The sequence below is a fragment of the Pituophis catenifer genome, unplaced genomic scaffold, assembly GCF_029215685.1.
Source record: "Pituophis catenifer annectens isolate HBS135680 unplaced genomic scaffold, rPitCat1.0.hap2 SCAF_7, whole genome shotgun sequence".
Classification (NCBI taxonomy): Eukaryota; Metazoa; Chordata; class Lepidosauria; order Squamata; family Colubridae; genus Pituophis; species Pituophis catenifer.
The window spans coordinates 59,025,278-59,039,666 of NW_027256887.1; the positions used below are offsets into that span (position 1 = coordinate 59,025,278).

The 14,389-nt window shown below is 33.5% G+C and overlaps 1 protein-coding gene across 1 annotated transcript in view; it reads left to right on the plus strand.

Moving 5' to 3' along the window:
• The first annotated feature begins 1,757 nt into the window (after window positions 1–1,757).
• UBN2 (ubinuclein 2) overlaps window positions 1,758–14,389 on the plus strand; it is a 66,656-nt gene continuing 54,024 nt past the window's right edge. Inside the window, exons 1-6 of the mRNA XM_070946937.1 lie at window positions 1,758–2,255; window positions 9,917–10,006; window positions 10,512–10,613; window positions 11,947–12,084; window positions 12,755–12,867; window positions 13,396–13,894. Of these exons, the coding sequence (XP_070803038.1) occupies window positions 1,758–2,255; window positions 9,917–10,006; window positions 10,512–10,613; window positions 11,947–12,084; window positions 12,755–12,867; window positions 13,396–13,894 (1,440 nt within the window). The remainder of the gene's footprint in view (window positions 2,256–9,916; window positions 10,007–10,511; window positions 10,614–11,946; window positions 12,085–12,754; window positions 12,868–13,395; window positions 13,895–14,389) is intronic.

A 14,389-nucleotide genomic window follows, 5' to 3' on the forward strand; every position in this document is an offset into this window, starting at 1 on the left:
GTGAGGAGAATCTCATTTTGACTCTATTATACTTCTCCCAAATTTTATTTCATGTTTATATTACTGACCTCTAGCTGTACATATTAGCTTTAATCTTCAAAATGCTTTCATTCTGTGACAATCAGTACTTTTTTGAGACAGTTCAAGAACTTGCAAAATACAGATTTTGCCAGGTCTTATTTTGAAGCAGAATATAAAAAGAGCTCTAGAATTAAATTTCAGATTTTAGTTATAAAAGTTCCTCATATTGAATCTGAAGCAAAATACTTAAAATGGAACACAATAAGAAAATGACGACCTGATTAGTAGTTTTCATTATTATGATCTAATGGACATAAGGAGAAGTATTGTAAATAAAGAGATAACGATTCACTTTCATTTGCATAAAAGATTACTGTTCATATCTTCATCTGTTTCTATATTTTTCTTTCTGATTAAATTAGGGCTGTAAACTTGTCATTCTATGATGAAAGGTGTTTTTTAGTATATTGGGAAAGTTAAGAGTTGGTTTCAGAATACATGTAATGCCTAAGGAAAAATGTCTAAGACACAAACATTGGAAATCCATGATAGAATATGTGTTTATATACTTGTACATGTTGTATGTAAATAATATATGTTGATGCTGTATGTTCATTACAAGTTTTTTTCAGTCTCTCCTGCATTTAATTCTGGAGCAAAATTCCAAAATAAATTCATTTATTAAATCACCTGTGAATTCTTGTTTGTTCTTTGTATATGCCATATGGCTAGGTTTGGGGTTTGGTTATTTTTTAAAATTCTTTTTCTTTTTTGTATTAAACCACTCAAGGCCATTTTGTAATTAAGCAGCATATACATTGCAAAAATAAATGTATTACTTTGTATAATTGGATAGATTCTATGTAGTTAAACTAAGAAGCTTTATGCCTTACAACTTTGTCTCTGAAATTAGATACTAAAAGGAAGAAAGAGCTAGATATAGCCTCTGCTTTGTGTTAGCATTTCAAATTTTTTAGTTTCCAGCTCAGATTTAAGTTTTGCACTATTTCCAGGTCAAATGTACTAAACAAGAAACATTTTTTAGGATGGTCAGTTTCTTTGAATTGCACCTTAAAAACAAATAATGAAAGACGGTGTTTTGTAATTAGTTCATGTCATGTTAAAAGGAAATTAGTATTAAATAGGAAGAAAATCATGCACCAAGGATAGAACGCTCACAACTTTTTCAGGTACTAAATGGTTTTTATGACCATCTTCATTTGCTGTAAACTAGAAAAATAATAATAATATATGAACAGGAATGACCACGCTTGGTAGCTGCCGCATTAGCGCCGCGTTCCTGAGGAAATTAACTTTTGCCCGGAGCCACCAACAGAAAGAAAAGTGCTCATTCAGAACTCTTCGCGAAGACTTTTTAAAAGTCTTACGATTGTACGGCGTACGCATTTCCAAGGCAACTGTGGGCGGAGCCATGTCGTCTTCAACGTGCGATCGCGGTGACGTACTAAAAAAAACCCTAATCTAGAACAACAATGACGTGTAGCAGCGCGTCCGTGGAGGGTTCTGCCTTTGCGCATGCGTGCCTTAGTAGCCTGCATCTATTTACGTGGGGGGGCTCCAAGATGGCAGCGATGTTATCGGCAAGGAGAGGCTAGTGGGGAAGAGGGGAGGTACTCTGACCTGGTTAAGGGGGAGGGAACGGGCGGAGGAGGAGCTGGGGTTGTGGGTGGCGAGGTTGGGTCACCGAACAGGTGGGAAGGGGGGTGGGGGGGTGGATGATGGCGGAGCCGCGTCGGGTGCCGTTCATTAGTCTGTCACCCGTGAGGCGACGAGAAGGTGAGTCTCCGGTGCTAGAGCGAGAGACTGGAGGGGGCCGCGAGCCAGAGCAGCCATTAGCGCGTGAGGGCCTGAAACTACCAGATCAGCAGGAGCACCACCACCACCACCCCTATGAGAACAGTCGGGTAGAGCCGCCATCGCAACCCTTTGAATCTGGTCCTCGGCCAGAGTCTCATCCTGTGACATTACCGCGGGAGATCAGTCGGCCTGAGCTGACACCAAAGCCGCCTCAGCCGCCACCCCACCGAGAGTCCCCAAGGCCAGAAGCACCGCCGCTGTCGTCTCATCAGCAGCCAAATCAAGAGAACAACCGACAGGAATCGCCGCCACCATTGGATCAGACGGTTCGCTTTGAGTTGATCTTGAAAGATCCCACGGAGGAGAGCTGCGTGGAGTTCAGCTATCCCGAGTTGCTCTGGAGTGGCAAGGCCCGGGTATTAGACCTGCAAACGCTCGCTCTTTATCTACCCTTTCTGCCTCCTATTTTGTCAATCTTGTCCTATATGGTTCTGTTAGCATAGTCCTTAGCTTGAGTGCTGGAGGAGGAAGGGGGGAGGGGAATAATGAGAAAGTAAAGGGGTTTAGCATTAGAAAAAATTCCTATCAGGATGGATATAAGACCAAATTGCTACTCTTGATTCAGTCAAAAGATGGTGAACCTATAGGAGCTGGATTTTCTACTGGTCTTTGAAAACCCTTTGATACAAAAAGAGTCAAAAGCAAGTAAATATATCTCTGCCAGAAAGATTTTGTTAGAGTAAATTAGTTTTTCTGTTGTGAATAAGCATAAACCTGTGGTTTTTATTTGCAGTGTTCTTTCAATATACCTTACAAACACTATTAATGCCTGTACATCATTAAGAGATTTGAAGATTTACATAGCAGTGGTGTAAAGGCAAGCAAAAATGGGTATTTCTTTTTTTACAAAGTCAGGATATTGGGAAAACTTGCTTGTTGATATTGTCATAAATAATTTCAGTAAATTTGTGACAATGTGACAGTAATGCATTTAGAAATGTTAATGCAGCCTAATTCATAGTGACTGAGGCCTTATGCAGTCGAGGTTTTTTTTTTGTTTTGTTTTGTTTTGAGAAATGGGCCATCACTATATGTAACCCACAGTCCCTTTTATGTTACTCAGAATCTAAAGTTAATTAAAATATTCTAAATTATTTTTTCACTTATAGGGAAGTCTACTATGTGAACAAAGTAATATATTATTTTGCTATTTGTGGATTAAAAATAGAACATTGCAAAAAGAAATCATTGAATTGCTGACAATTATTTTTTAAGTGTTGATAAGATCTGATTTGTAGTCATTTCTATTATACTACACAATAATATTCAATACTATTACCAAAATTAACACTATACTACCTACAATTTATCATTAGGAAATAACTTTTTCTGTGATTTTTTAAAACAATCTTGTTTCTCTTTGTATGTTGTTGGTTGGTATTAAGAATTCTACCAATTGTCCCTCATCCGTCTTCTGCTGTTATAATATGAAATGTAGTACAGATAGTCCTCAATTTACGGCCACAATTGAGCCAAAGTTTATGTTGCTAAGCGAGACATTTATTAAGTGGGGTTTGCCCCATTTTACGACCTTTCTTGCCACAGTTGTTAAATGTATCGCTGCAGTTGTTAACTTAGTAACACAGTTGTTAAATTAATCTGATTACTCCATTAACTTTGCTTGTCAGAAGGTTCCAAAAGGGATCACATGACCCTGGGACACTGCCACTGTCATAAATATCAGTCAGTCGCCAAGCATGTTAATTCTGATCACAAGACCATGAAGATGCAGCAACATTCATAAGTGAAGAATGGTCATAAGTCTCTTTTTTCAATGCCATCGTAACTTTGAATGGTCACTAAATGAACTGTAAATCGAGGATTACCTGTATCCTCTTTTGCTATATTTTTTTTTCTTTTTGTTGCTATAATTTATCCTTTTCTACATGGCATTGCCCTTGGAATACTGCAGGCCAACAATAAGTTCATAGCAATTTAGATGTTTTACTTGAAGGTATATTTGATTATTGTGAGATTTGTATTAAAAGGGAACAAATTAAAAGCAAGTAATGATAATTTCTGGATCAAATGCAAATATGCCCATAATTATTCAAATCACATTTTGCAGGATTGCTAGTCTCATATATCTATTATCCCAGGTTAAGACAAATAGGTCTTAATCCTGGGATAATAGGTGAAATAGTCATAATAGATGAAAAATCTAGGTGAATACAAAAAATGATATGTAAGTAATACCGTGTTTTCCCGAAAATAAGACCCTGTCTCATATTTTTTTGAACCCTGAAATAAGCGCTTGGCCTTATTGCCATGCGCTCAAAAGCCCGATTTGGGCTTACTATCGGGGGATATCTTATTTTGGGGGAAACAGGGTAGTGTGTCTCTAAGTATAATTTTATCCAAGTGCATTCTGTTCTTATGCTGTTCTATATATTTGGGGATGTGAGGCTACTGAACTTTTGTAAATCAGTGGATATCCAAATACCATACTACCGATATTACAGCTGCTATTACTAGTTCAGCAGAGGACTTCAGTTAGTTTCATGCTTATTAAATTGATTCATGTGGAAGTTTCAAATCTGTATTTTACTTTCTCAGTGATGATTTATAACATAAAATGACAGTTTGATTACCATGAATGTAAATATTTAAAAGCATTTCTTATATCGATATATTGTTTTATATTAGGAACACAGATAAGATATTTATTTTATTTTAAGGTTTAAAAAGTCTTATTTGATTTAAATAATTTATGGTATCTTAAATTGCATGGCTGCGCAACCTGAATCCTCAGAGCTGCATATGATACACAGATCTTTTTTGCTGGTCTTAGAGTCCATACATTTTCACAGAGATAAAAGATGAACATGAAATAATATAAAGTAATAAATTAATACATATTAAAGAAAATAATATGTAGTGAGACAGTAGAGAAGCCATAGGTTAGTGATTTATGTGAATCAAATACGGTTGGATTCACATAATAAACCAATGTTAAATTATTGGTAGTTTAGTACAATATGTTAAATAGGCCATAGGGCTTGTTTTTTCTACTTTGATGAGAAAGCAATTAAAAGAGATGGTAAGCAACATCTAGTCATACATAGTCACTCGTCTGCAAGATTGATTCTGATTCAATAGATCATTGTTAAACACTAACAGTTTAATGATTGACTACAGCCATTGAATTTAAGACTATATGCTTGGAAAATGAGAAGGGCACATCCATTTTTGGAAATACGGTTATATTCTGTTTAAAACAATTTAGCTGTGGATTAATCTGGCTTGTTTCAACAAGTAAGGTTTTAATATGTTAAACTATGATAAAGATAACTATCATAGTTTAGCATACTTAGCATAGATAAATTACATTTGGAGTACTGTGTCCAAAGTCCTCACTTAAAAAAAGATATAAGATTGAACGAGTCCAGAGATGGGCAATAAAAATGGTGCAAGGTCTGAGGGGGAAAAAATTAAGGGAGATTGGAGGGACTAGATATGTACAGTCTGGAGGACAGAAGGGAAAGAGGGGACATTATTGAAACCTTTAAATATATTAGTTATAAATAAGGCTCTAGGAGGCAGTATTTTCAATATTAAAAAAGCAACATAGGGGCATAACCTCAATCAGGCGCAGGAGGCAAGTTCACAAGTAATATTAGAAAGTATTATCTCACAAAAAGTAGTAAAGGTTGGAGCGAACTTGTGGAGGTAGTGGATCAATCATCAGTAACTGAGTTTAAAAATGCTTGGGAAAACATGTCCAGCGTCCAACAAAATTTTTAAAAATAAAGTAATTAAAAAAACCTCAAAGGGCAGACGTGGGCCAATAGATCTTTTTTTGCCATCAGGTTTCTAAATAGAAGTGAAAAATAATTGCTTTGTATCCATATCTAAAATAGTGGGAAACTCACTTTAGTACCTTTATAACAAGGTAACAGCCCAAGGCCCAATCTAGCATTTTGTTTCTCATAACTGCAAACCAGATCTTTCTATGGTGAAAGGCAGAAAATAGAAGTATATGTGTCTCCTGCCTTGTTCTAGACGCAGTATTTGGAGGTATACAGGTTCCAGTGTAGAAATAACAGTAATGGTTATTCTTGATGGCCTAATTGTTCAATAGTACTTTGTTATAACCTCTGAACTTAAGTTTTAGACTAGAATTAGAATCACTAAATTATATTGGGTCTTGATTTAATTAACATGGTAATGAAGGTGTATTATAATCCATAGCCATGTTTTGTTGCTGCTTTAACTCATCCAGTTGCTATGTGATGTGTGAATAAAACATAAGATCAAGATAAACTACAACATTGAGCTACAAAATTTCCAGTAGCAGTTCTTCTGTTTCTTTAAAAAGAAGAGGGAACTAGGGAAGGATTAACATTTCTCTCTATTTTGCATGATTACTACTACATCTGTAAAATTGGAAACCGTGAACAGAACTGGGGCTACTGATTCCGTTTAAATTAAGGTGATTGAAACAGGCATGGGAAGAGAGAATAAAATTTTGATAGGGCAATTTATGGTAATCTACTGGATGCCACATGAATAAATCTCATGTTTGTGTGCAGTGGGTGAGTCAAAGTCATGTACTAATCTAAAGGAGTGAAAAGTTACATCTCTATGATGCCAGTTTCACTTCATTCAGCTACATCTCAAATTGTCCTTGTTATACCGTATTAGTTGATCTCACACTTTGCAATAACATTCAGTGATGACATAGAAGAGATTAGCCAAAGAATCTCTATTTTGCCCATATCTTGTGAATATGATTTGAATTTGCTGAATTTAGTAACTTTACAAGTAATCTTTCTTTAATGCAGTTTCATTCAATTAGATCAGAAGTAATTGTGATGCTTTTTATTTAAAAAACTTGATATAACCTTCAATAGTTTTGTAGATAAATATGACTTTGCCTTTTTTTTGAATAGCTCTTGCTTGTTACTGGATAGATGCAATATATGAAATGTCAAATAGGAAGTAAGAATGCCGATTTAAAGTATTTCAGAATCACTTAGTGTGCTGTAGGAGATTCAACAGGAAGGCAATACGTTGTAGAGTGATCACAATTTTTCACTGTCATCAGGCCAAGTAGCAAATGAACTCTGTCATGATGGGAAATAGCTACTTATACCTCGATTTACAACAGTTCATTTCTTAGTTCAGTTAAGTTAGTTAAGACAGTTCAGTGTCTTAGTGTTCAAAGTTAAAATATCACTGAAAACAGTGACCTATGACCACTTTTCACACTTATGCCCGTTGCAGAATTCCCATGGTCATGTGATCAAAATTCAGGTGCTTGGCAACTGACTCATATTATGACAGCTGCAGTGTCTGGGGTCATGTGACCACCTTTTGTGACCTTCTGACAAGCAAAATCAAAAAGGAAGCCAGATTCACTTAAAGCTGTGTTATTAACTTAGTGATTCAACTGTAGCAAGAAAGGTCATAAAATGGGGCCAAACTCACTTAACAAATGTCTCACTTAGCAACACAGATTTTGGGTTCATTTGTGGTCATAAGTCTAGAATTACCTGTATTTGTTCAAAACAATTCTAATTTCTATAATTGAGATAAATATTAATATCTATTAATCTGGAATATACTATTTAAATGATTGAATTATACTCCTTTTTTTCCCATCAAGTTTTTATTTTTTAAAAATTTATACATATCATGTGGATGGTGTGGTGTTTTGAGTATCATACATTTTAGTACAGATAAACATATTCATAATTATTACATTCCATTTTCCTTATTCCATATTATTTACCCCTCTCTTTTACACAAAATTTTTATTTTCATATAAATATTAACAAGTATGCAATAATATCTAAACCGATATGCTTTAACGTCCACCGTGATGTTATTATCTTTTGTTATAATTTCAATAGTATAACCCTCAAGTAGAAAAAAATACGAAATTGCCCGTCTGTTTTCTTTTCTCCTGTACACCATATTTTACCCAATTTTAAAATACAATCCATCTCCTTTCCCCTTTTTTCTCCTCCCTCTTCCCTTCTCCCCTCTCTTTCTCTCTACTTCCCTCCTTCCTTCTCCTCTTTTTCCCTCTACTTTCCTCTTTCCTTCTCTCCTTCTCCACTCCCCTCTCTATTTCCCCTCTCTCTTCTCCGCTTCCCTCTCCTTCCTTTTCTACACTTCTCGTCCCCTCCACTTCCCTCTCTCCTTTCCCCTCTCTATCTTTACTCTTTCTCCCCTCCTCTCCTACTCCCTTCCACTACACTCCATTTCCCTCTCTCTTTTCGTTGTTGTATATAATATTCCCAATACCTACAGGTTATGGTGTATTTTCCAATTAATATCTCTTTCAACTATAACTATACAACTTCTTAAAGTTACATTCAAAAATAAAAGAAACAAACTTAATCACTTAAACGTGTTATTATTATTATTATTATTATTATTATTATTATTATTATTATTATTATTATTTATTAATAATAATAATATAATATTGATTAATCTTCATGTTAATAATTTTACACACATCATCATTCTAATCATATATATATATATGCAACTACAATATTACTAACATCACTTCATTGATCAAACAGCATACCATCTGAATATCAGTTTCTTACATCCTAACATTTCAAGCTTACCACCATTTTCATTCTTTGTGTCTATTTTTCATGTTTCTTTTCCTTGAATTGAATTATTTTCTGAAATAATGTTTGAGTACAGAAGAAAAACATAATTTTCAGATCTCAAATTTTATTTTCTGTGACTGTTTCTTAAACTTTTTATTTTTAGGACTCCTTCCCACTTTTAAAAATTATAGAAAATCCCAAAGGGGCTTTTGTTTATATTGGTTATTTTTATCAATATTTTCTGTATTAAAAATTAAAATTGACACAGTCATAGAATATTTATTTGTTGGATATGTAAAAGTAAGAATATTAAACCTGTTAGATATTATAATAAATAAAATATATCTCAAGGAAAACCCTATATTTTTTTTTTACAAAAAATGAAAAGAAGAATATTGTTTTTAATTTTTGTAAGTACCTTTAATATCTGCCAAATAATTTTGGTTTTTCATGGATCACATTTTAAGAAATACTGCTCTATAAAATCGTTTATTGACTTGATCTCTTCTCTGAGTTTGTAAAGTTTTAGTTTAGTCTTCACTTATGTTATTCAGTAATAGCATATTTAATAGATGGGGTTTTAAAATATTCTGTGTTACGTTTGTAGAAGCATTACGTTTGGTAAGTCCTTTTATAGGTAGTTTAAAGCAGTGGTGAACCTTTTTTAACTGAATCATAAGCTTTGAATGGCATGAAATGGGACTATGATTAAAAACAAATGCATTTACTAAATTCAGTTAATATTATTCCCTATATGTTTGTTTGTTTGTTTGTTTGTTTGTTTGTTTATTTATTTATTTATTTATTTATTTATTTCATGTATTTATATGCCGCCCTTCTCCAGAAGGACTCAGGGCGGCGAACACAAGTTAAAAACATGCACAACAAAATCCCATTTTAAACCAAATTAAATAATAAATAATAAAACCCAGAATCAGAGTCAGCCTATTTGCTTGAACAGCCAATTTCCCCAGTCTCTTGCATTAAAATTGCAGTATGGCATTAATAATTGGGGTTTAGGGTCACAAATTGTATATCATTGATTAACATGTCTTACTGATTCCAAAAGGGTTTATTTAAATTGAGCTGTTTATTTTATTTATTTATTTATTTATTTATTTATTTATTTATTTATTTATTTATTTATTTATTTATTTAATTTGTATACCGCCCTTCTCCCAAAGGGACTCAGGGCAGTGAGCCAAAAATTAAAATACATACAATACAAAAGTTAAGATAATTAAAAGAGATTAAATCAATCGGCCACCCAATTTAAAACCCCAAGTCTATAAAATTAAGTTTAGTATTGATGCATTAGATATTAAACTAAACATGTTAGGATTCTGTTTGCTTTTCCATTTAAAGTTGTAGTCCTAGATAATCGCTCATGTACTGCAGATTTAAATATTAAAAGTGATTGGTTTCTTGTTTTCTCTCATCAGAAAAAATCACTCATTGAAGACCCATTTGATAATGAAGAGCATGAAAGGCATGAAGTGGAAATGCTGGCTAAGAAATTTGAAACAAAATATGTGAGCAAATTTGTAGAAATTGTTGCTATTACAGGCATGAATCCTGATAATTTTTAGTTGCTTCTAACATTGCTTTAAGTGACAAATTTAGCTTTTTAAAGAATTTTGTTTTAGTTATGGTAACACATCCACTGTGTTTGCTGTCTAATCATTCTGCTTTTATTCATTTCCCCCAGAAGGCAGGGACTCTCCTGAAAGAAAAATAATTCTGTTATGTCTAAACGCAATTGCTGACTTTTTCTTAAAATAGCCTAAGCTAATTTCAGTTTCTGCATTCAGTCTTATTCATTATAAGAACATAGAACATCCGGTTAAATATAGGTCTTAATTTATTTCTCTTGGTATCTTGCTATCTTATTTGCCAGAGAAACAAAGCAGGAAAGATTGGTGAACTTTTTCTTTTCCTGTTATCCTATAATGCTTATACGCTTTGTTTGTTTATTTGTTTGTTTGTTTGTTTATTGTGAGAAAAAAATTCCTCTAAGGTATCAATCTTATTTTATAGGGTGGAAAGATCCACAAACATCGGAAGGACCGAGCTCAAGATCTGATAGATATGGGTTCTGGTTATGATGTAAATGATCCTTTCATCGATAATTCAGAAGCTGTAAGTAAAACTTATATGCATATTGTATCTTCTTCTGAGAGCTAAAATGTACAGTGGTATCTCGATAGTCATCATTAATTGGTTCTGGGAGGCTCAATGAGTACCAAAATGATGGGTACCAAACACTTTTTCCATAAGGAATAATGTAGTGAGTCACTAGGCAACTGACACAAGTCTAGCTTGTGCGTTGAGTACCAAACAAACAATGGGTACTGAGACAAAATGTTAGTGTCCAAATGTGTTGAGTACCAAATTCTATGAGTTTCAAAGCAATTGAGTACTAAGGTACCACTGGGTATCTGATATTCTGGGGTGATTTCATTCGGACATTAGGCTTTCTTTTTTCAGTTTAGAGATAGGACTACATGAAGTATTTTTGGATGATTATTTAAAGCTGGGTAATTTAAGACATTGCAATATTTACATTTGGACCCAACATTAGGTATAGGATGATGGAATAGTCTGGGAGAAGAATCAGGAAATGCTGCATTTGCTTTGTAAATGCTTTTAATTTCAGTGAATGATAGATTGACTAACAATTGTGTTTTAATTTTTTAATTGATGTGATTTTTATACTTCATCTAGTATTAAACAATGAAAAAGGAGTACATTTTATAATTTATAATTCAGATAACTCTTAAATTTATTGGGGAAGCAGCATTAAAAGATGTTAATATATAAAATAACTTATTTGATTAGCCAAAGGCAGATGTCTTATGCTACAATTAGTCAAGATTGTATTCTCTGTAGCAGTACGCTTCATACTAGATGTTCATCTTTATAATATTAGTGAGATACACCCACACACCCACACCCACACCCACAAACACACTTTTGCTACATATCAACACTTACCTAAAAAGGACAAAAATAAGGACAAAATTGTGATTATATTTGCCCACAAGTCCTAGTATTAATCAGTAAATGGCAGGCATTAGGAATAAATTTGAATATCATTTAAAAATTATTCTTGAAATTTCATTTTTGAAACAATATTTTCAGATACCAATTTTAGCATTAGTTAATGTCATCACTGAAAGCCTCCTAATTGCTGTTTAGATTAATTTATAAAATATATTAAAAAATGAAAAAGATATACCACATATTTTTCTATGCTGTAAATCTTTACACACTTTGATACTATTGTATTTTGAGGGTTGATACAGCACTGAATTAGAAAATCATTCCAGAAGTACATGCTTTGTGTTTTTATACTAATCAGAGTTCTGACATATTCATATTAGCCTTTTGTTGCATTGCAATAAAACTACTACATTGTTTTATATTAATACATATTAGTAATCTAACGTTTAATCTTTTATATTCTTTGCAGTATGATGAATTAGTTCCTGCATCCTTGACTACTATATATGGAGGCTTCTACATTAATACTGGAATTCTGCAATTCCGCCAAGCATCTGATTCTGAAGAGGAGGATTTTACAGGAAGCAGGAAGCATAAACCATCTAAGGTGAGTAAACTCAAGAGGGGTTTACTTCAACCCTCTGCTCAGTGCAGGAATCCAAATGATAGCTTTTCAGTTGTAGGTGCTATTAATTTTTTTAATATCAAGATTTTGCTTTTATTTATTCAATACATTTATTTGCCACACATCTCACTGTCAATGCAACTCTTAGCTGCTTACAATCCTATAAATTAAATAATGTATTAACCAGAATTAAAATGCTCATTCAATTACAGGCAGCCAATTACAGGCAATTGAGCCCAAAATTTATATTGTTAAATATTTGTTAAGTGAATTTTGCCTCATTTTACGACCTTTCTTGCCTCAGTTGTTAAATGAATTGCTGCAGTTGATAAATTGATAACCCAGTTGTTAAGTGAATCTGGTTTCCCCATTGACTTTGCTTGTCAGAAGGTCACAAAGGGTGATCGCATGATCTTGGGATACAGCAACAGTCATAAATATGAACCAGTTGCCAAGCATCTGAATTTTGACCACATGACCATGGAGAAGCTGCAGAGATCTTAACTGTGAAAAACAGTCATAAGTCACTTTTTTCAGTGCTGTGTAACTTTGAATGGTCACGAAACAGACTGCTATAAATTGAGGACTACCTATATTTAAGTTGTTATATGCTTCCTCCTCCCCTTTCCTTACTTGCTCCCTAAATTTTTAGTTTGGTAAACTAAAAGATGGTGATGACCGCAGTATGAAGAAACGAAAGCGAAAAGAAGAAGAGGCAGAGAAGGAGAAAAAGCCTCGGAAAATTAAAGTTACTAAGCAGTTGGGGTAAGTTTGCTAATACTTTCTTCTGACATAATACATTTTGTGAAATTGGTAAAAATGATGAATTAGTTGCAATACTATTTCCATTGTGAGTTATTTAATTTAGTAGAATAAACGTAGATCAAGTGAAGTTCAGTATATTTTTCTTGACATGTTTTTTAAAATACTGTCATTAAAATGATCAGAGTTTCTTAGATTGCTGTCCCAAATCACATACAAGTATAATACTACTATTTGAATTAGTTTATTAAAAGGTGAGAAAGACATGTTCAAAAAATATTTTGCAGTTTTCCAGACTTATAAATTTGTGGATTGAAGAAAGTTAGTTACAACCAATGTGCTGAAATAATTTAAAATTAGATTATATTGTATTTCTTTCATTACTTTACATTGTTTACTATTTATTGATGTAGTTTAATCTGTGTAATTTACAATATTCTAGTGTTAACTAATACAACGTTTTCACATTTTTAATTGAGATCCAAGTTAGACATTAATTCCTTTCAGTTACTTATATTGTTTTATTTGCAGGGTAATAGCATTAAATTCACACAAATCTGAAAAGAAGAAGAAAAAATTATACAAGGATTCTTTTTCATTGGCTGCTATGATCCGAAAATTTCAGAAAGAGAAAGAAGCCTTTAAAAAAAAGGAGGTTAACCTGAATCCCACAGTAGCAGCTACCTGTTCTACACCCAGTAAACTTCCTATGGCTCCTACTATTGGTGGTAATGATGTGTCTGACTTGAATCTCAGCATTACAGATCCAGTCCTTTCAATTTTTGGCAGCACTAATGAACGTGAGCTCCTGCAGGAAGCTGAAAGTGCCCTGGAGATGCTGGGAGACATTGATTTTGATAGGTTGCTTGATGGTACCTCTGATGGAAGCCCGGTATCTGAGCCTTTAGGAGAAAATGGAAGTGTCACTCAGCCCCCCCATACTGCTGAGGTTCTGACACTGAAACAAGTGCCTGCCCTCCCAGAAGGTATACCAGGACATCTAGAAAAGCGTATTGAAGACCTTAGGATTGTAAGTATATATTTTTTACTGGACTTTCTAAAAAAGAACTATTAGAATTCATGTTATTTAAGGCAATCTTTGCAGTCACAATAATTTGCAAATTTCAAGATATATAGAGTACATACAAACTGAAATGAATGTTTGAATATTGGATTTTTGTTTGAATATTTGAATTTGTTTGAATGTTTGAATATTGGAGCTCTGATACTTCTTATTTCCTTTGAGAGACAGCAGATTACAGTCCCTAGTAGCGTACATTTCTGACATGTATGAAATCTGTATGCATGCTATCAAAGATACAGGTTAACCTAATCCATCTGTTTTTGTAAGGCTAAAATTTCGATAAATATATGTCTTCATTTCATAGAACCTATTTATGTGATCTGTATTTTCCTATTTAATAAAACTTTCTTTGAAGGATATAACATTCCATTTTGTTAGGTGTTAATCTCATTTTATTGTGATTGATTTTTAAATACACATTAACCTATCCTAAACCATAAA